Source organism: Ambystoma mexicanum, chromosome 5q (assembly GCF_040938575.1).
Source record: "Ambystoma mexicanum isolate Mex_15411 chromosome 5q, UKY_AmexF1_1, whole genome shotgun sequence".
In the NCBI taxonomy this organism is placed as follows: domain Eukaryota; kingdom Metazoa; phylum Chordata; class Amphibia; order Caudata; family Ambystomatidae; genus Ambystoma; species Ambystoma mexicanum.
The window spans coordinates 1080693407-1080715793 of NC_090933.1; the positions used below are offsets into that span (position 1 = coordinate 1080693407).

General features: G+C 45.9%; 1 protein-coding gene across 1 annotated transcript in view; it reads left to right on the forward strand.

Moving 5' to 3' along the window:
• The window catches only part of FAM91A1 (family with sequence similarity 91 member A1), a 1180047-nt gene that overhangs the window by 886794 nt on the left and 270866 nt on the right, over window positions 1-22387 (forward strand). Inside the window, exons 19-20 of the mRNA XM_069621589.1 lie at window positions 296-368; window positions 4998-5150. Of these exons, the coding sequence (XP_069477690.1) occupies window positions 296-368; window positions 4998-5150 (226 nt within the window). The remainder of the gene's footprint in view (window positions 1-295; window positions 369-4997; window positions 5151-22387) is intronic.

The window sequence follows — 22387 nt, forward strand, 5'->3', positions numbered from 1 at the left end:
AACAAAATACATACATTGAAGGTATGCATGTATTTAGTGAGTTCACATGCAGATCGATTGTTTGCATGAAAGAAGCCCAGGCATTTGGGAACATGAGAATTTAAAGGTGGTATGAAAGAAAGCATATCTTAAGACATACCTGATCTTTATTCGGTTTGAATGGCCCTGACAATGTATGTCACTTCATATGTTAAATCGTCTCAATCATGTCTGCATATTATATTTGCATTCATTCACAGCTGTGGTGACCCCAGTTTATTTCCCTAAAACTGTACTTCTATTTCTTGATATTCAGGGACATGGCTTGTATGGTATGGGGGAAACCGTGCATGTGCCTTTTCCCTTTGATGAAGCAGAACTTCAAGGAGGTAATTTTTTTTATGATGTCAATTCTATATTTCCGTTTAAGAAGTAATCCTCAAACGTGTAAACCTTCATCAGACACTTGTTTAAATATAAAGTTGATTCTGAACGATAGTGGGATGGTTTAGGTCTTTCATTTCTGTGTTAAGGCATCAATTGTAGACTAGGATTGAACATGTATAAAGCTCTTCATCATGGCCATTGCATTAGAATATTATAGCCTTAAATTGGGGAGGAGTGATTATCCCAAGCAGCAGCTAACGCCTATAGAGGTATGTAAGGCAATTAGGACATCTTGATAATAGCAATATGGGTTGTTGACTTGAGTAATTTAAATGGACAATTATAAGGTTAGCATTTCTAATGGGTTCCTTCCTCCCACTGATTCCTCATATTGGATATTCTCTCTCCAGTGCCAGTTGACTTTGGAAACTTTTAAGCCACCAGGTGGTGCAATGTAGCTCTGCATAGTCTCTGCCTGGCACACGCCACAACGCTGGCCGTGTCTAGGCCAGTATATACAGAGTCGCTGCACCACGCGACCTCAGTTCCCTTTCTCTACCTACTCCATACACTTCAGAAACACCACTTGGGTTTTCTACTTTACGTACTGCATCATATCTGACCCGGTAGCCAGCGAAAATATTGTTGAAAAAACAGTGGCAAAAAATACATAGGAGTTTTAACATCAAATGAAATGATTGCCGAATTCTAGTTTCATTGACAATGTAAAATTGAACGGTCAAGTTCAACCACTAAGGTACGCTTTTCCAAAGCGTTAGGATAGCTTCTCTCCGGTGTAAATGTTGTGATAGTGCAGATATGCAACTTTTGATTGCTAACATGAGTGGGCTCCAAGAACGGATGGGGTTACTGGAAAGCAGCAAAGGTTTAGAACGTGAAAAAAGGTTAGTGTATTCATGCAAAATAATGAAAGAACCTGTAAGGTCGTTAACAAGGGCAGACTTGAAAATGCAAGTAGACTTTATCAACAGTGAACGTATCCTTAGACATTAAAAATAGGATCTATGTCATTACTGCGACCCCTAAAAGTCCGACGGCCGAAAATGCTGACCTTATTTTTCAACCCCCTTTACACCATCACACATTAATCTGCGTGAGAGACCCCCGCAAGCCCCCCCCATACTTGTATCATATCCCATACACCCTTCCACATATATATGTGGTGTAAGATGGGTTGGGAAAAAAAGTCAGACTTTTCGGCAGTCGGAGTTCTGGAGGCGACATTTTGGTTTCCTTTTTTTAGGCTAAAACCACAGATGTTTGGCGGATCCATGTCAATTCCAGTTTTGTTGGACTAATTTGCCCACTCGAGTGTGGCTTTTTGAGAGGGAAATGGGAAAGCAGGCTAGCTGCGCCATATGATGTACAAACTCCACGTGCTGAGAATGGAACAGTTGTTGAAAGTAACACAGGGTGAATCAGAAAAATAAAGTCTTGCCTAAAATTCAACATTTTGTAGAAGAATAGCTTTTTTTACCCTCTGAAACGTGTCTAAATATAGGGGCCGCGGAGCTGGTAAACCTCAATTCCCAAAGCAGGCTTGTCCCAGGCTGAAGTTTTGCAGTCCTTATCACGCTTGTGTAAACAGGCAGTCAAACATTTCTACATCATTTTCAGTTCCAAGTTTTCGGTAATGCCTGTATATTTCGCACTTCAAATTCCCCAAAGGCTTCTAAAAATAATCAATATTTGATGTCCCATTTTTCCAACTCATTTTTTTCCCACAATGTTTTAAGAACATTTTTTAAAGTGCCATTACTTTTATCTGTCAACGATGTTTGATTGCTTTTCCTCAATGACCTTTAAAAAAAAAAGTGTTTTACAACGTTAATATCACATACAACCTTCAAGCCATGCTCAGACTTCAGTAGGCAAATATCTGTCTCGGTCGCACACAGGGTATACCTAGACTGCCAGGGGGCGGACCACAATATGTGGATTGCAGTTCTGACCCTTCTATGCACTCTAAGGCTGCCAAGGTGGCGCCACTATTAAGATGATTTTCCATATTCAACCATGCAGGTGGTTTTTGGAAGGCCAAGCTATTATGGTGAGCAGGAAAAACACTGAAGTCCAGCCAAACCCAATCGAGGTAGGTAGCAGAAAGGCAAGACTTAGATTCATGAGGGGTGTGAGAGTGCTCTACGGCTACATCAAGACACACACAGATCGCTTCAATAATTCTAGTTGCACAAATATACAATGATTTACAAGGTCTTTGAAATACACACAAAGCAATAAAACCTTCAGGTAAGTATTATCACTCACCTTTCACATACATATATATGCCCACAATTAGGGTTTCTGATTGAACCCGTATACTTTACCTTAAAGACAGTTAAGCAATAGTCGGCATAATCATGCACAAAACCTACAATAACTGTATAGGGTTAAGTAAGTAAAAAGGTAGAAAAACAGTTGCTTTAACACCAGTAGATGCAGGTAATTAATCAAGCAGTAAATGTATACAAAACACTTGAGAACAATCTCAGAATTAGATTCCTAAATAAAGTCCAGCCCTGAGATATATTCAGGCCTAGTACCCTAGAGTCACCAATTGCACAAGACATACTGTTAAGATGAGTTTGCTATTGGATTGAGCAGTGCCAGTGGATGCCTTTAAGTGTTGCAAAAGTTTAGAAAAGTTCAGGTAAATATCTCTTCCAGTCCCACCATGCTAGAGAAGGCATAGGGGATTCTTGACTAGACCACGACCGATCTGAGTCAGGCAAGGGAGCGATAGGGCCAGATCGTTACGCCCATATAACCCTACGGTAGGAAGAAGGGGGATGAAACAAGTATGTTAACTTACTCCCCTTCCTCGCTTACTCTGATTTTCCCAGGACCACTTCAGGGGTTCTGTTATCCATTGGGCCAAGGTACTCCTGGGCTTGGCTCGCCCGAGATGGGTCCAAGGGCAGCGAGACCATAGGTAGTTTTTGGATGCAGGATTTAGTTTTGGCAGGTCGCAATACCTGTATTATGGTTTTGAGGGACTGACCAGCTGTGCACCCTTGACATGAAAGGAAAAGACTTCTGCAGAGCAGGCGACCTCAGACTTCCCTGGTAGGAGGAATATTGGATTCAGCAAAGTCACCGTGGTTAGCTGGCGACAGACGATCTTCGTTTGAAAAACAAAGGACCAGGCCCAGCATGGCTTCTGTTGGGACTAAGACTGAAATAATTCAGTAGCAGCGGAGGACCCAGAGAGAGAAGTACTTACTGTTGGTTACTGATATTGCTGTTTGAGGAAAGCATAACAACCTGGTTAGTAAACACTTCTTTTCACAGGATGAAATGTGAGGTCCCTCAAGATGTCACCCAGGCTCTTTAATTCTGAGCCAGCAAGGACCCTAGCAGTCCAAAAGAGTAGGAATTGTCCTTCACAGGAGTGGGACCCATCATCCACAAGTGGAATCAGCAGTGGAGATGGCTCCAGGAGGATGGAGGAACCTGCACACGGTAGACCCCGGTGGCGCAGCAGACAAACAGGGTTTTCACTCCAACAAAAATAGTCCCTGCAGCAGAACAACAGCAGGAGTGACAAATCTTTTATCGGCCAGACAATCAGGTTGTCCCCAAAACCCCCAAGCACCCTGGCCCACCAACACAGGAATTGTAGCAGCCTGCCAGGGCCAGGAACCTGTCTAGACCAGTTCAGACGACTATAGACGGTGCCATGTTTGGCTCACAAAAAGCCTGCATCTGCAGATCTGCCATTTAGGCCTTCCTTGAACAAAGGAATCCCCTAAAGACAAAATGGCCAGAAGTATGACCTTAGTCCCCAATGGCTACCTTTAAAGCTACATTGGGCTTCTAATGCAGTAAATCAACTTGTAAACCTTGTAAAGTCATAACTAAACATTAGCTGTCACCAGTTTAGACCCTGAAACCACTATAGGTGATATAATCACCCTAGGGCACAAAAGGGGTGCTTAAGAAGCAACCCCGTTTCTGGGAGCCTTATGGGCAGGCTAGGAACATATACTCTTAAGAGTGAAAAGGGGATGTAGTAGCTGGGAAATTTAGCAGATGTCCCTCAGACCACCAAAATCAATTGGAAAACCAAGCATACAAAGAGAGTAGGGGGTCCCATGAAATGAGATTGCAGAATCTCCCATAGTGAAATTCTGTCCCCATATCCATGTTTTAGAATTCCCTAGTGCAATAAATTGGACTGTAGAATGAAAAGTGTAGCCATTCACATCATACAAGACCTTAAGTTTCATCCCTCCTGGCATCACAAATTACTTTAATCTCATTTGTTAAAGTACTCAAGTTGCACTTATAATGTTTCCCACTTTCATTTTTTTAAAGAGATCATTTAAAGTGCTATGCCAGGTGAAGTTAATCCAGATTCTGTAACCTGAAGTTACATATCACCTTGAACTCAATGGTTACCGAATGAAAAAGTATATGGCATTAAGAAGTAGTTATTTTCCAGAGTGATTTCCAAGTCAGTCTCTTAACCCCACCACCTCCCTATTACGTTTTTAAGTTGATTGTTAGTTTTGTTGATGTACAGAGTTCATTCCTTTGTTGAAATTGGCAACCATAGTGGAAAGTGAAAAAGAAAGTTAAATTATCTAAACGTTTCGCATTTGTTGTAGATTTTTCTAATGTGAATATGGGTGTTCATCAAGCTTTGAGACGGTTACGGGAGACAGTAGACTTACAACATTTCTGCGGCTATGTCACTATGCTGAATCCATACTCCCGACACATTCACCAACGGAAACTAAGTGATGCCTCAGATGAAAAAGGTTAGTATTTCAGTACAGTTCCACTGAAAAGCACAATTCCTGTTATTGACATTACATGTCTTCTACAAATGTAAAGTATGAGTATTTCTCTCCATAATTTTGGAAGTTGGAAGGAAAAGGATTTTTTTACAGATTAAAAATATTCGTTCTCCTTACTGACTGGTACATTTTCAGGCAAGTAAAATGTATTACTAATAGATAGTGTCCTCCCACTGATTCTTCATCTTAGATGTATTCTGTGACAGCAGCACAATTTCGAAAATGATTTGTTCACCAGGAAACACTCTGCAGCATCTGCGTCGAGCGACATTGACTCTCCTCGATTTTGGGTCCAGAAGTGACATCGGCGTCTGTATAAATAGGTGGCACACGTGCCCCTTGACCTCAGTTCCTTTTTTCACATGCTCAGCACGGAAATATCAGAAAACCTTTTGATTTCCTGATAAATTTGAAAAATGTGATGCAATGTCAACATCGAAACGCTGTAAGGGCTTTGGTGGTAAAATGTCACTTACTGATCATCACAGATTATGCTTATAGTCCCTGGGCATCGACCACGAGACATCTGACTGCGGCCCACCTTCTGCCAGTAAAGACTGCAGCTCAGGATGGTCAACAGGGTCAAGATCTCCAACTAAACAGTGGGCCTCATTACGACCCGGGCGGTAACCATGGCGCTATTTGCGCCATGGTTGCCACCGGTAAACTACTGATTCCGCCATGGTGAATGGCGGAATTACCGCCCCATTCCAAGGTTTGCGGGGGCGGTAATTCCCCATTCACCATGGCCCTTCCCCATTCCCATTTGAGCCCCCTAGGGCTCAATGGGAATGGGGAAGGTGGTAATTATGGTACCGCAAATTGCGGTACCGTAATTACCTCCAAAGTCCCTTTGCGCGTCCTGTCCTTAACGGCTGGTAAAACCAGCCGTTAAGGGAGGACCCGCAAAGGGACCTCAGAATTGGGCGGTAAGGGATTACCGGTACCGGTAATCCCTACCGCCCGGGTCGTAATGAGGCCCAGTGTCTTCCTCCACATCTGATTCTTCCGATACTGGCTCAACCACACAAGGTTGCACCTCACACTCTGCCTCAGAAGGTATAGGAGTCACAGGTGTGACTTTGGACAATCTTGGGGATGTCCTTGTTGGTAGCACAGGGGTGCTGTCTGATTTTTTCCTGGCGGTCTTGGGTTTCCCCTTTGCCTCTGTTTTCTTAGAAATAGCAGTGAGCAACTCCTGTGGAGTGGGAGTGATAGTTTCCTCTATCAACTCCTCTGGAGAGCCTCTCATGGTTCTCTCCCTTGCAGACCTAGTGAACTCCTGTTTCCTCTTGCTGGGAGGCCTGGGGGTGCTTGACACAACTCCAACAGTTTTCAGGTCATAACCCAACAGGACTCTCCCAGGCACTTCACTCTGCACACTAACAGGTATTTTTACAGTCCTATCATTACACTGGATGAGAGCTGGTAAATGGGGAAGCATTTGCACAGGGCCTCCAGCTAACTTGGCGAGGCATTTGGGTGCCTTAGCAACATCCTCCACCTTGAAAAATGATTCATCCACCACAGTTATGCTGGCTCCAGTGTCTCTGATGGCACGGGGTTCCTGACCATTCACACGAACACTATCTTTATAATACTCTTTCGTATTATCTGGGATGGAATTATAGACATCTAAATTCTGTTGTTCCCACAAGCTCAGGGACACTAAAGTAACACTAGGTGAGACTCTCATGGGTTCAGCAGCAAGTAGGTGAAAGTTTCCACTTGCCATAGGTACTTCTTCCTCTGGGGAGAAGGCTAAGGAGACAGTGTGGACCCCTGAAGGTTTACCCTTGCATCTGGGATCCCCTTTCACAGTTGACCCACAAACGTAACATTTCCCAAATGTTTTGATGAATGGGGGTTTGTGCTGACCTCCATCTGGTTTGGGTCCAGATGGTGTACTAGCCTGATTTGGTTTCCCTTGTGGTTTACCCTTATGTTGTTGTTTGTGGCCCTCTTTTGGATTGGAGGTATTAGAATTCTCTTTGTGATCTTTCTTTGGCTGTTTCCCCTCATCCTTTTTCCGAGTAGCCCCAGAATCCTTGTGAGTAACCCTGTTGGCAACTCACAAGTCAGCAGCCTTAGCTAGCTTCTTTGGATCTATCTCCTTAGAATCAGCCAAGTGCTGTCTGAGCTCAGGAAAGCAGACATCAAAAATAGACTCCAACATAACAAGATTTCTCATTCCTTCCTAAGTGTTTACTGTGTAACCCTTAATCCAACCATCTAAGTTTTTCAAACACTCACATACCCAGGTAGCCCAAGGGGTACCATCATGCTTTTTGAGGGTCTTAAACCCCTTAAGGTACTGGGAAGGTGTCTACCCAAATCTAGCAATTAAAGCTAGCTTCACACACTCATAATCCATCCTATCTTCCTCCCCAACTCCATTACAACATCAGATGCAACAGTGGGTAGCCTAGAGAAGAGCCCCGGAAGCAATTGATTCCCTGTATAGACCTTGAATACTATGGTTATATTCAAACATTGTCAACCAATCCAAAATATCAAGTTTAACCTCATACATATCCACAATTTCTTTAGGCGTACATAGTCTCTTAGGACTGGAAGACCTAGAAGACTCAGAGAGAAGCATTTTCAAGAGACAATATTTTCATTTCTAGTTCATGATTCAACTCCATTTCTCTGAGCTTAAGTTCTTGGTGTTTGTGTTCAGTTTGAGCATTTAAACGTTTGAATTCCAGTTCAAGCCTCATTTTCCATAGAGTAATGAATTCATGACTGAGTGTAGGACCTCTGGGGTCCCAGTGGACAAGGGTTGAGGTTGCTGAGCAGGCAAGGGGGCTGTGAGGCTTACATTAAGAGACACATCTACCTCTTCCAACTCATTAACAGACATATTATCATCCTCAATACTTTGCACATTTGCTAGAGAGTCCAGTATTTCAGACCCACTTCCTAGACTTTGATTCTTTAACAACTTTTCAATTAATTCAGTCTTTTTGCCTTTGGCACAGAGATTCCTTTCTTTACACATGTTTCTTAAATAATCAGCAGTGTAACTCAGGAGGGTCCAACGTAATAGCAGCACTCTAAGTGTAATTACTATACTTTGATCCTCATCGCTGTACACCAGTGTTAGGCAGAATTATATGCAGTACCCTTTGGGAACACCACACACAATTAAGTCTACAAGTGACAGTACAAATTCACCTTTGGTACAAGCCCGTACTACATAGTTAAAGTGGTAGCGATGGCTGAGCAGCCAGACCTATCTCAAGAGTAAGTGAGCAGTATCAAATAGTTACACAAAGGACAGCAATTACTATGATTCAGGCAAACACTGACTCAAGGTTTTCAAGTAAAAGGATATACATTAATTTCACTCTTCAGTTGTATAACATTACACTATTATAAGCAGTTTAAAAATCGCACTCTTAATATACCACAGCACTCCCAATACGTTCCAGACAAGTTAAACTCACAAAATGAAGTGGGAGCAAAATGGCACTCCAGTAATTTAAAAGGGAGGGAAAAACAAAGTTAATAGAAATTGAACCACACCAACAGGTAAGTACTCGGGGCAATTGAGCAAGAGGAACTACAGTGATAGAATCAGGTAAAAAAAGGCTTAGGGCCAAAGGCAATGGGTCAAAAGTCTTTTGCTCAAGATCACACTGTTCAGGGTAGTAAAGTTCGTGCCACGGATTCCGGATGAGGTTGGTTGGCAGAAAAGTTAGTTCAAAGAGAAGAGAAGGACAAGCCCTCGGTTTGGAGAAAGATTTCAAACACTTTCACCACAGTTGAATGAAACAAACAACTGGATTTGCACAGTACCTTAAAACGGAGAGGAAGTTCTAGCTGGTAGGAAGACTGGAGGGTCCTGCACTACCCAGGGAAGAAACCAGCAGCAGAGCAAAGCAACGAATAAAAGGTGCGCTCCTTAACACCCAAGCAGGGTCCGACCTTCCTGGCTATCCAGCCCACTGTAGCTCTGTACAGTGAATTCAACCAGAAGAGGTGTCCTGGCTTGAAGTTTGGGTGACCTGATTGGTCTCACCAGCTCAAGGGAAGAAGTTTCCTGGAGGATCTCCTCTGTCGTCGGATTCTAAAGATTCTGACCTGCAGCAGAGCTTCACCGGGCGGTTCAGTCATTGTAGGGGTTCTCTTCTGTCAGCTCCTCGTTGGTTCTTTCGTTCCAGTGGCGACTCTCCCTTTCCAGTCCCAGAGACCTGCTTTTTATGCAGTTTTTCCCCATTCACACAGCCTTGCTGTCAATCACACAGCAGGGTGGCTGTCCTGGCAAGGACAGTCACCCAGCCAATCAAACAGGAGTGCAACTTGGGTTACCAAGGGAACCCATGGCAGGGGTCCTAAGACCCCGCCCTCACATCCTGCCTACCCAGACTTTCAGGCGCCTTAAGGAGGGCTTATGTGCAGAAGCCCGCGAAAAGACGGCAAACAAAGGGACCAAACCATGTTTGGCACGCAGAGTAAAACACGAGAAAGACTTTAACAAAAAGAAATGGCGATAAACCCAGCCGGAGCCGAAATAAAATATATTTGGTCAAGCGGGTTTATGTTCGAGGCTAATATAATAGCCTAAAACAATACCATGGTTATATAAGATAACCGTGGTATGAAAAATAGGGTAGTTACCACTGCCACCAGCCAAGTCTTGTTGAAAAGGGAGTGAAACAGTGCTCCAAGAGAAACAGACAAAAAGGGATAAGAATTAACCCTTTCCAATACTCCATGTACGGTGGGATCTACTGGGTCTGTGGTTTAAAGATACTACATAAAGTTAATGGCAACTTTACATGTTTCGGGGAGACGGTAGTCAGTCCCAGAAAAATGGAGTCAGTGGGAAGTCTAAAAGACAACCCTGTGTCACTGCACTGAAGGTGCTGTGTAACACACATAAAAATGATGCTCATTGAGTAGGTGAGGCTCCAGAGCTCAAGATCACACAAATGGTAGAAAACACACAGCAAAACACATGTAAGAGAGGGAAATTGGTTCACACGCTTATCAGGTGAAAAAAAATAAACCCTAGAAATCCAGCAAAGCTGCTGAGGGACTCCTTAGGTAAGGGTGATCAGCCATTTATGAGGATTCTCCCTAACAGCATGATCGACAAGAGATGCATACTTCAGGGATGGAAACAGACCGCACCACACATAAAAACCTGGCTGGCTGCACTAACTTGGGCCCAGAACTGCGAGGAATGTATATCAATTCGCTAACACTCACATCTCACCCTTGCAATGTGTGGTCAGAGTTTCAAGCCTACCTGTCCAAACTTTCCCAATGGGTAACTGTACTTAAAAACAAGGTAAAGCCACATGTTGAGAGTCCCCCGCGAGAAAAGTCATGTATACACACCAGTCATCTCATATATGGTATCAGTTGTAAATTGTTGTATTTATGCATCTGTGCCTATTTTGAAGGCTAAATGTAACCTACTGTGCTCTGCTAAGTTTACCAAATAAACAAAAGTAAAAAATAAAAAAGAAGAAATCCAGAGGTTGCTGTGCTGATTCAAGGACTGATCAAAGAGAAGAACTAGACCGGTGACCTCTTTCCGTAGCTATGAGACGACATTGTGCAACTGCTGTTAGCCCCGCGCAGTGTCCTGGAAGCCAGTCCTGAGTGCCTGCCATCCTGCAAAGGTACCTTTTGTGGGCCCCGAAGAAGAGTGGCCGGACATCTTGAGCCCAAGATGTTCACAAGCATTGTCATGTGTCCCGAGGCTGCCAGTGATCAGAAGAAACATAGATTACGGTGCATCGCCGAGAAGAGGGGGTACCCTGGCATAGTGCTGCTCGATGCCCAAAGCTTGCCAAGTTCCAACCGACTAAAGAAATCTACAAGTGACACAATAATCACGACATCTGTCGACTTTTCCACCACTGAGGAAGTCCAGTGTGGCCATCTGCAGAGAAGTACCCGCCAGTGGGTTTCCTGCCATTCCGAACCAAACGACGATTCCCAAAGGTGCAAACTTGGTGGTGGCCTGCAAAGAAGTCCAGTGCCTGTATCCAAGTCGTCGGAAGCCATCCTGTCATCCGTGCTGCAGAACCAAAGAAGCAAGCAGCGGCCAACCGCGAAGTACTGAAACTGACACCTAATTCTGTCACTGCACCCGTCGCCACCGAAGGTCATGGACGGAAACCAAAGAACTCCTCCTCACCCCCCAATCCTCATCGAGGTCCACGTGAGTTTCATCTTCCTGGGACATCCACAGCCGGCATAACAGCCAACCAAGGAGATCACCACGACAGACCTTTAATGCTGCCTTTCCAACAATGCTTGGTTTCCTTCTCCTGCTTGACAGCGATGGCCCAGTGACTCCTTCCAGAGGAGGTCCTTGCTCAAGGGACATCGTCGAGTAAAGCTGAGAAACTCCACCACTTTGCCTTGCGATTGCTGGGCCAAAATGTGTATGACCGACCCCCATGATGTCTGTCTATGATGTCTGGGTGTTAGTCACGACATGGAGGCCTGCCTGTCGTGGAAAAAGATGCAGTCGAAATACCTGCGTGAGAGGGCCGGGAAACTGGCTTTGGGCCGAACTGTTGCCAAGTCTCTGGCGCGGTACTCATCCTGTCCTCAGAGGCCGAGACTGAGGAGCCCACCCCCGATAAGGGGAAAGAACGACATTGTAAGAAGACCAAGAAACGGTCCCATTCCAGGAGCCACTCCTCATAGTCTTCCTTGCCGAAGAAGAAGTGGCACCACTGCCATCGTCTCAAGTCCAGCTCGACGTCAGACGAGGTAAGCCCTCGGCAGGGCCGACCACTTGGGAAGAGTGGGAGAGCTTTAAGACCTCCTATGTTAGAAATGTTTAAGACGTGCAGCTGTAGATGAAGCTCCTGCCCCCGACCAGCGAGCTTTGGCGGCTTAAGTGCCGCTTGGTGCTCCTGACCACAAGCCAGCCACTTAGTCGACATAATCGGCGTCGAAAGCTTCTTCGGGTGTTGCTCCCATCGGGAGTAAGTTGCCAGGAGACCGAAGGCTCCCGGTGCCCATCTGTTACCCGAGCGTCCCTTGGTGCTGAAAGTTCCCTCGGCATTGAAAGCTTCGGCTTCAAAGCCTACCCTCAAGCCTTCTGCGCCAACTGTCGGAGATGGTTCATTTGTGACACTGTCGAGATCGAGTTTCTTAGACTCCATGAATTCCATTTTTGGAGTCGAGGAGCACGATGACCCTGAGGACATGGTTGACCGCGTTTACACGGGAGCCGGCGGCGTCGACTGTTTTAATAACCAAGCCGATTTAGTGTCTCTGGCTCAGGGTTTACATGATGCCAATGGTCTGGATACTTCTCCAGACCTGGAGTTACAGCAAAAACAGCCCTATACCCTCACTAGTGTGAAGTTCAGGGAGTTGATTCACAGGGTAGACGAGACCCTGGGGTTGAGGGCGTCCACTGCGCCTCTTCAGGGTAATGACCTTACCAATATTTTGGATGAGAGTTCCACAGTTGAGCACATTATGCCTTTCAACTCAGCCATGGTGGACCCCTTAGCCTCCTTATGGCACCACCCTTGTACCATTCCCACTGTGAATGCCAATTTCACAGGGAAGTATAGGCCTGCAAGAGGAGATCCTTCTTTCCTCGGCACACAGCCTTCCCTAGAAGGGTTGGTTATACAGGCTGCCACTGTTTCCACCAGATCAGTGGCATCCACCTCTAATCTGCCTATGGATAGAGAAGGGACAAAATGTGACGCTTTGGCCAGAAATTTGTTAACATCTGGTAGCATGGTGCTCAAAGCCACTAATGTGGCGTATGGTTTCACCAAATACTCGTTTGGTTTATGGAAGGCGGTAGAACATGCTGCTGAATACGTCGCTGAGTGTGCTATGCTGGATGGATTTTTACAGCTGGTGGAGGATGGGAAGGAGGTAGCCAAACAGTCGATACAAACGGGCTTGGACGTAGGGGACTGTGTTGGCAGAGCAATGGGTTCAGCAGTTGTGATGAGACACCAAGCACATTTTAAAACTTCTGGCTTCTCCCCAATATCCAAAACAGGTCCCGGGACATGCCTTTTGAAGGTGGCATGCTTTTTGGGCAAAAAGCAGACAAATCCTTGGAGAAATTCAAGGAGTCCAAATTGGCGGCTAAATCCTCGGGCTTAGCGGGGCAGCTGGCCAAACCTGCCTTCAGCTTTGTCTCCAGGGGCAGAGCCTATACAAGTTACGTGCCCTATGGCAGGAAGGTGCAGCTCCGGCAAGCCAGGAAAGGGCAGAGGCACTTCTCGCGTCCCGGAAGGAGCAGAGGGAACTCTAGAGGCCAACAAGCAGCGGTAGGGTCAGCCGCGTCCTCTAAGCCGCTTTGATTTTCCCCTCCCACTATGCACAGTTTGGTGGACAGTTGGCAGTGCATTGGCCCCAGTGGCAGAAAATAACTTCTGACGCCTGGGCCCTGCAGTTGATTTAGTGGGGTTATTGTCTGCCTTTCCTAAGGAGGCCTCCAGAAAGACCTCCACCTCCCCCAATCCAACGGACAGTAGCTCCAGGAAGAACTGAGAGCCCTGTAGTCGAAGGGTGCCATGGAAGAGGTGCCCCCCGATCAGAGAGGGTCGGGTTGGTATTCACGTTACTTCCTGGTGCCCAAGAAAAAGAGAGGTCTATGTCCCAAGCTGAACCTCAGGGCCTTGAACAAGTTCATGAGGAAGGACAGATTCAGGATGGTGACGTTGAGAGAGATTCTCCACACTCTTGAACTCCTGGACTGGCTGGTGTCGATAAACCTACAGGATGCTTATTTCTATGTGCCGATACGCCAAATGCACAGGAAGTTCCTAAGGTTCCTCATTGGTGACATGCACTATCAGTACAAAGTGCTTCCCTTTGGGTTGACCTCTGCGTCAAGGGTCTTCACCAAACTCGTGGCAGTAGTTGCGGCTCACCTCAGGGATCCGGGGTCCATGTATTTCTGTACCTGGTTGACTGGCTGATCCGAGAGAAAACGGCAGGACAAGTCTTGTCTCATGTGGAAGACACCTGCCTACTACTGCACAGGCTGGTCTTCTCCCTCAACTTGACGAAGTCCCATCTGATGCCAGTCCAGCAGCTCCAGTTCATTGGAGCAGTCCTAGACAACCAGGTGGGGAAGGCTTTTCCTCCCGAGGAGAGAGTCAGCAACATCGGCCAGATGGTGAAGTTGTTTCAGAACCATGCCACTCTTCCAGCAGCTTCCTTCCTCCGCCTCTTGGGTGTCATGGCCTACTGTATTTTTCTAGTGCCAGAGGCCAGGCTGCGTATGAGATCCCTCCATTGGCTCATGAGGGACCATTGGTCTCAGTATCTGGGAGCTCTCATGCATCACCTTTCAATGTCCAGCCGAAGAGTCCACAAACTCAGCTGGTGACAGACTCCATCAAAAGCCAAGTGGCATAGCAACATGCTGGTGCTACGTGCCATCAGGTTAGCCCTAGGGGCCTTTACCCCGTCTCTGAGAGAAGAATGTCCTCATCCTGACAGACAACACAGTGGCCATGCACTCCATCTCAACAAGCAGGGTGGCGTGCACTCCCGCCCACTCTGCACAGAGGCAATTCAGCCGTGGTTCTGGTTGTGAGAGAACCAAATCTTTGTCTCAGCAGTTCATCTGTCATGGACAGAGAACACCTTGGTGGATTCTCTGAGCAGGAAGAGCACGGTCTCACACCGGTGGGAAGTGTGCCAGGAAACAGACAGGTCCTCACTCTCTGGGGTACCCCAGCAGTGGATCTGTTCGCCACGGAGTCCAACAGGAAGTGCAAACAGTTTTGCTCAAAGTAATTCCAGCGAACGGTGCACTAGGGGACAAGTTTCTGGTGGATTGGACCTTCCCTCTACACTACGCTTTGACTCTGATTCCCCTCATTCCTTGGGTTCTCAGGAAGTTGACAAGATTTAGTGCATCCATGATCCTGATCGCCTCAGATTGAACGAAGAGAACATGGTATTCCGATCTCTTGGATCTGACCATCTGTCCGCCTCACCGGTTGCCTCGATTACCGGATCTCCTAACCCAGTCAGAGGGTCGGATGCTACACCCAACCCCGGATGCCCCCAACCTATATGCGTGGCTCTTGAGTGGATGAGGTATGATGACTGGGACCTCTCAGAGAAGGTACTTGAGGTATCATACGTGTGCAGCTGGAGAGGATTTTATGCATGGTGCAGGGAACACGAGACTGACCCTACCTCTCGTGCCACCACCACAGTGATGGAGTTTTTTCTGTCACTGGCCTCTTCAGGCCTTCATGTTGCCACAGTGAAAGGGTGTTTTGGCGGCCCTGTCGCGGTTCAAGAGATCCCCAGACCAAGGTTCATTTTTCACCATTCCGGTCATGGCACAATTCCTGAAGGGCCTTCTCAACAAGTTTCCGCCAACCTCCTTTGTTGTCTTAGATTGGGATCTTAATCTGGTTTTGGACTTCTTGATGTCGGCTCCATTTTAGCATATGCATTCATGTTCTTTTGCGACTGTTCTCCCTTAAAACTGCCTTTTTGGTCGCAATCATGTCTGCCAAGAGGGTTAGCGAACTACAAGCCTTGTGCTGCAAACCCCCATTCCTGAGGTTCTTTCATGAAAAAAGTCTCTCTTAAAGTCAGGCCCGGATTCCTTCCTAAGGTGGTTTCAGAATTTCACCTGTCCCAGTCTATTGATTTACCCTCCTCCGTATCCCTGGAAGGAGTAAGAGTGGTTCCATTGTGTTGATCCCAAGAGAGCACTAAGCTTCTATATCACTCGTACGTCTGAGTTTAGGAAATCACACCAGTTGTTTGTAGCCCATTCCTTGTCTAGAAAAGGCCTTGCAGTCACTCAACAATCCCCATCATGGTGGATTATTTTGTGCATATCCAAGTGTTACCAATCGGCAAGCAAGGAGCTGGCATCAGGGACATCGCAGGCGTCAGGGACTAACTCGACTAGAGCGGTCTCAGCCTCTACGGCCCTCCAGAGAGGGGTCCTGTTAGGGATCTTTTTCGGGCGACCACTTGGTCCTTGCATACCTTCACCAAGCACTATGCCTTGGATGTTGCACAGGGAGCAGATGCTAGGTTTGGTAAGGGCGGTTGTACAGAATCTATTGGTTTAAATCTTTCTGCCCTCCTCCGATATCCTAACTGCTTAGGAAGTCTATCATGATGTGGAATCTGCAGGAGAAAAGCAATCCATTGAAGGAGAAATTACCTTACCGTAATGTTCTTTCTATGGATTCTTCTCCCGCAGATTCCTCATCGACCCTCCCATCCATCCATGCTCAGAAAGATCTTTGGGTTGTTGCTTCTGTCCAAACTAGAAGGCATCTGGTGATGGCTCAGGGATGACCGTTTCTGCCTTCAGCATTTTCTTTAAAGAACTTTTTTCTTTACACTTTGTTGTGGGGCCACCCTGTTGGGGTGTATCCTTGTTAATGTTTTATCGGCTGGTAAGCCTCCTGCGTGGTTTTTCTTCTGCAGCGTTGAATCACAAGGGGAAACATTTGGACGTAGTGATGTCCCGCCCGCAGCCGACGATCGACAGCCGAGTTGAGGACCACTACACCCCCTGCCGAAAATGTTTCCGAACAGCAGAGCTGGAAGATGGATATATATCATTCATGATGATGATGGATGGATGGATGGATGATATATAGCATGATGAGGAATTTGCGGGAGAAGAATCCATAGAAAGAACATTACGGTAAGGTAATTTCTCCTTTTATTGCAGGTTGGGGTAGGTGGGGGCGATTGCCACACAGAATTGCATTTTTACTCTGAAAAGTGTTCTGTCAAGGTTTAAAGTATTACCTGCATTTCTGCATTTATCTATGTGGAGTTCAACAGTGTTTAGTAATTGTAATGCTTTTTAATAATGGTTACCAGGTGGTGCATTATTGCTGAACTAAGAATAACTATGTTAGGTTATAGTACTGTATATATTGTATTAACTATTTGAGTAGAATTTTATAGCACAAAGTGAGCCTTATTTATTTGTATATATTCATTTAAACTTAATCTATGCCAGTTAATAAAAAGAACTTGGGTAGCACCTAACATAGTGTGTAGGCATTCCTTTGTGGTGTTTGGGGATTCACTGTACCTAAAAAGGGGAGGAATGAGAGCTTAGAGGCGCAACGCCTTTGTCTTGGAAGCGAGCCAACGCAGCACAACACAGGTTTGAATCACGATCCCGCGCTTAGAAACCACTAGTTGGTATTAAACGCGTTATGAATACCAAGTGAAACACTTGTGTACGAGCGCGAAAGAAATAAAATATCAATCAATCAGTAAATGAACAATTAATTATTTTAAAAAGAATAATTATAACCAGCCTGCATTGCCTCCCTTGAGTCTCAGCATTGGTTGCTCGTCCACTACTACCATTTGAGAGCCTAGACTGGTGTGCCTCTGTGCTTCTACCCCAACCATATAGTCGGTAGTGCCACAGATACCCCCCCTCAAACCTTTACAGGTGCTTCGGCAGAAGCCCTGCTAAGTACCAGCAGTAAATGGGAAGGGGACTTATTGAAGTAAAGGCCTACATATTCAGACCCCGACTTCTTAGCCAAGCACCCTAGTCCAGAGAGCCTTGTGGTCCAACCCACTACTTCAGGGGCAGGATCGATTTACACATCCTTGTCATTGGGTAGGGATGACAAAAAGTTGGATGCCTGGGTAAAAACAATGTTTGCCTAAGGGTGTATGGCCTTATAGGCAGTACATTCTTCCTGCACTTCTGGGCAAATTTACACATACCATAGGGTAGGTAATGGATCAAGCCGCTGAGGAAATGCCTGAGGGGGAGAAGAGGGATGGGGTTCCTGAATATAGTTGTGGATGGGAAAGAGGCAATGTGTACCAGGTTTGCAATCCGGCTTGGACACCTCAGATTGTCTGGTGAGAGCGATGTTTCCAGTGCAGTACTCAGATTATTCTCATTTGCACCTGATGTCCAGACCAAGTTACTGGACTTGCACTTCGACGGCTGCAGCCTTTTTGGTGCCATGGCTGACTGCTTAGAAAAGCTGCTATCTTCGAATGCGGTTGCAAAATCTTTACGTGCTGCTATACGTCAGTAACCTTCTGAGGCTCAGGTTCCAGCTTGGAAGAGATCCTTTATTATTATGGATCTTTTAGCTAAAGAGGAAGAGGCCAAAAGACCTCCAGACAAGCAAGGTTTCCCAAACCTCCCAGAGGGAGGGGAAGGAAGACACACCAACCTATCTCTGGTGCTTCCATCCTGTCCTGAGCATCAGTGGCAACAAAACCTTCCTAATACTCTTTCACACACCTCTCCGGTGGAAGGGTATCTAGCCCACTTTTTCGAAGAATGGCACGGTATTACTTCAGACACATGGGTCAAATAGATAGTTTTGCAGGGATCGTGTCTTCCTTTCATCAGGCTCCCCTCTGCTTGTCCCCCTTCCTCCATGATTCGGAAGCATCATGGTAGTTGCAGCAGAAGGTTTTTTCCCTGCTGCAAAAAGGTGCAGTAGAACGCATCCCTCTAGCAGAAAGGAATCTGGGATAGTACTCCCTCTACTTCTTAGTCCCAAAGAAAGATGGAGGACTGCTACCCATCTTGGCCCTGAGAAGCGCTTAAACAAGTTCCTCATGAAGGACATATTCAAGATGGTAACTCTTTCGCAGATACCACAGGCTCTAGAGCTACAGGATTTGCTGGTTTCAGTGGATCTGCAGAATGCTTAATTTCATGTGCTGATTCATCCCAAGTGCAGGAAGTACCCATGATTCACGATTGGCAGTTTTGACGATTCTTCAGATGGCATCACTGCTCCCAGGGGGAGAGCCCCTCTCCATGAGGCTAGGCAGGTGAGGCTGCTAACCAATAGTCCCCCTAGGGGTGGTAGCATGCGGGAGGATCTCCTGGAGAGGGACTCCTCTAGTGGCGATAAGGACGTTATTGGGAGGCACAGCCCCTTTAAACCCCAACCCAGCATGCTGACGGTAGAACCTGAACGGTATGGGTCTAAACTCATGTCTAAAACTATGTGTTTCTGTGAAACATTGAACTACCCTGATGGTTTAGGTACCAAGATGAAGAAGCTTCTGAGAACTTTACAAGTGAGTGGGAAAAACACTAGAACAGCTGTAGTCAATGGAATGGGGAATGTATGTCAGGGTGGACCCTACTATATCAGGGCGTCAGAAACAAACAAAGGCATATGGTACCGGGAAGGATACTGGAGAGAGTACTAGAGAGAAATGAAGAACCGGAAGAGAGAGATCGAAGCCGAGAGATCACCTGAAGGTAGGCCTGAGAAGCTCAAGCAAGAGACTTGAAGGGTGTGGTTCAAGGGAATGCACAATGGCATCTCGCAGGCTGACGGGGAGTTGGTCGTGTAGAAATCAGAAACTAAGAAGGAAATAGGCGTCCCGCATGGAGGGCGAAAGACAAATGCTATACAACTGAAGGCCAGTGGGTGAGAGGCAAGCCGAACAAGAGAAGGAGTGGCAGAACACTCTTGTTGACTAGAAGTACATTGTATTGTAGTGCAGAGATATTTATAGAGCGCAAAGACTGCGAGCCATGAAGGCGCTAAAGTAAGGGGTCCAGGACTAAAACAAATGGGTTTTTAAAACTTTTCGGAAGGGAAGATATTGAGAAAGATTTCGAAGATCAGGTGACAAGGTGTTCCAGAGCGTAGGGGAAAGCACCATAAAGGATCTTCTCCACCGCTCTAGCATGGCGAAACCTGGGAACACTCAGCAAAGATTGATTTGCTGAGCAAAGTAGCCTGTTAGGAATACAGGGCACAAGTTTAGAACGTATGAATTCTGCCCCATCATGGTAAGTAGCACGGGGAACGAGACAGAGAACCTTAAACTTGACTCGGCTCCTAATGGGAAGCCAATGTAGTTGATAAAGTAGGTACAGAGAGTGAGTCAGTCTAGGGGCTCCCAGAGCAAGGCGCGCTGCTGCAGTCTGGAAAGTTTGAAGGCATTGTAATAGCACCTCTGATTGGCCCAGATAAATGCCATTGTAATACATTGTTCATAAGACTCAGGGAAAGTGTCATGCTGGCTGAGAGTCTGCCCTATAGATGAACAGAGATTTTGTTGTAGGTGGCATGACCTGTAGTGGGGTGGACCAAGCTGTCCAACACCTGCACTGAAACCGTTAACCCTATTGGTTCGCACAACTACCTACCCAGACCGGAACAGTATCCAGAGAGTTAGTGGCTGTACGTTCTATACTGAGAAGGGAGGTTGAATCCCTGGTCCGCTTCCTGACAGCCAGCTGTACAGGGCCTAAGAAGTGCACCCCGACAAGAGTGGGAGTAGGCGATTGACCGTCATCCAAAATTCTACTGACCCGGTGAAGCATCGCGACCCAAATGCAGGTAACAGGAGTTAAGAAAAGTCCAGGAGAGAGCAAACAAGCTGTTTAAGAAACTCTTTAGACAATCCATGAAACTTAAGCCAGCAAGGGAGAACAGGGAATAGTATAAACTGAGAGCACCTACCTCAGAAATTGCAAAGACAAGTTGTCCATGAATTTGAGACCCCCAACTCCCTGAAATGCTGCAAAAGGGGGTTATCTTAGCGACCATGGAAAGTACAACAGATGGTCCTAAAAGGGCTTCAGACCCAGGGAATAGTTTATGCTCTACTTCTCTATCTGAACATTGAATAGCTGGGGAAGGCCCGCCAAAGGATAGAATCACTGAACGCACCCCATAATCTTCTAGGACGGGACCATAGAGACAAAATCCACTTGTCTTCGGTCGTCAGTCTGTTACACATTGATGATTGGTCTACATCAGGTCCTATCAAGAGTCCCATTGTTTTCAGCTTGTGCCTTAACCTTGCCTTCTTGAAGATGCAAAGAAAACCCTTAATGTTGGTATTTTCTTTGCACTTGAAAAACAGAGAAGAAAAATCAAGAACCCTTTGAGATTACCCTTACTCTCTACTTTACACCGTCAGTCAACTAGAACACAGCTATACCCCTGATTAATTCGACCTAGATGATCACCTCACCACTGTAATAAAACGCAGCTAGCCGATCACATTCCGGCCTAGTTGCTCACATATGCGTCCTTCAGGCTCACCGCAGCCAGAACCCAGTCTAGGTGTCCACCCACCAGACAGCACACATACAACTGATATCTCCAGCACCACACCTACCCCTAGGATGCAGCTACCACCTGGCAATTACACCAGCTGCACACATATCCAGTGCACCCACACACCCTACAACACTATCTCTCTACTGACCAGAACTACGGTTCCCTAGTTTGTTCAACCTGCCAACGCTTTGAGGTCATACAATGATATGTAGAGCGCTATATAAATGCTATATAAATGCCAAGTAACATAACATAACAGTATATAAGCCATAAAGAAACAGAGAAGGCAGTAAACCATTTGTGTGATACAGTTCCCTGTCCAGTCCCACAGGAGGGTGGTACTGGGGAGTCAAGAGGAACTCCAGTGCAGCTTCATAATTCCAGTGGGATGGATAAATAATTGTACAAAACCTAGAGACTGTGAAACTTTCCCTAAGGGAGCTATACACATTATTAAGAATTGAGAAAACATTGGGGAACCAGCTAGGAGAAAGGGAGTCATTCTCCTAGCCCCACAAGAACTTTGTGTGACTGTTTATTTATGTTGGGTTACAGAGAACCTGGCACTTTTGTTTTGAATAACCTGAGAGGCAATTAAATGCTTTACATCCAGGCAAAGGGGGTCATTCTACTGGATTACTAACAGTAGCTGGACTTTATGGTATTTTTTTGTAGTAACAGGGATAGAGTAGTTTGTGACGGGGCCTTTATTTTTGGAATCACACAGACTTCTTGAGGAACACCCAAGTTTCTTTAGTTTAGGTAGAGAAACCCCCTTAGAGTTAGGATTATATACGTGTGGTTTTCATTTAATAAAAGTCTATAGCAACCTCTATTTCACCACTTGGAAAGTCTCTTCATTCCTTGTTGCCACTATGTATGTATGTATGTATGTATGTATGTATGTATTTATGGATTTGTAGAGCGCACCAAAAACGAAGGCATTGAGCGCTGCATAGGAGAAAAAGAGGGAAAGGGGATGGGTGGGAGGTTGCAGAGTACAAAGTAAGGTACAGTTGCCTGGTGAGGTAGAGTTCATTGTCAAGAGCTGGTAGCAATTCAGTTGAATAGGTCAGTTTTGCAGTTTTTTTCTGAATGGCCAATATGAGATTTCGGACCTTAGGTGCAGAGGTAATTTGTTCCATAGGT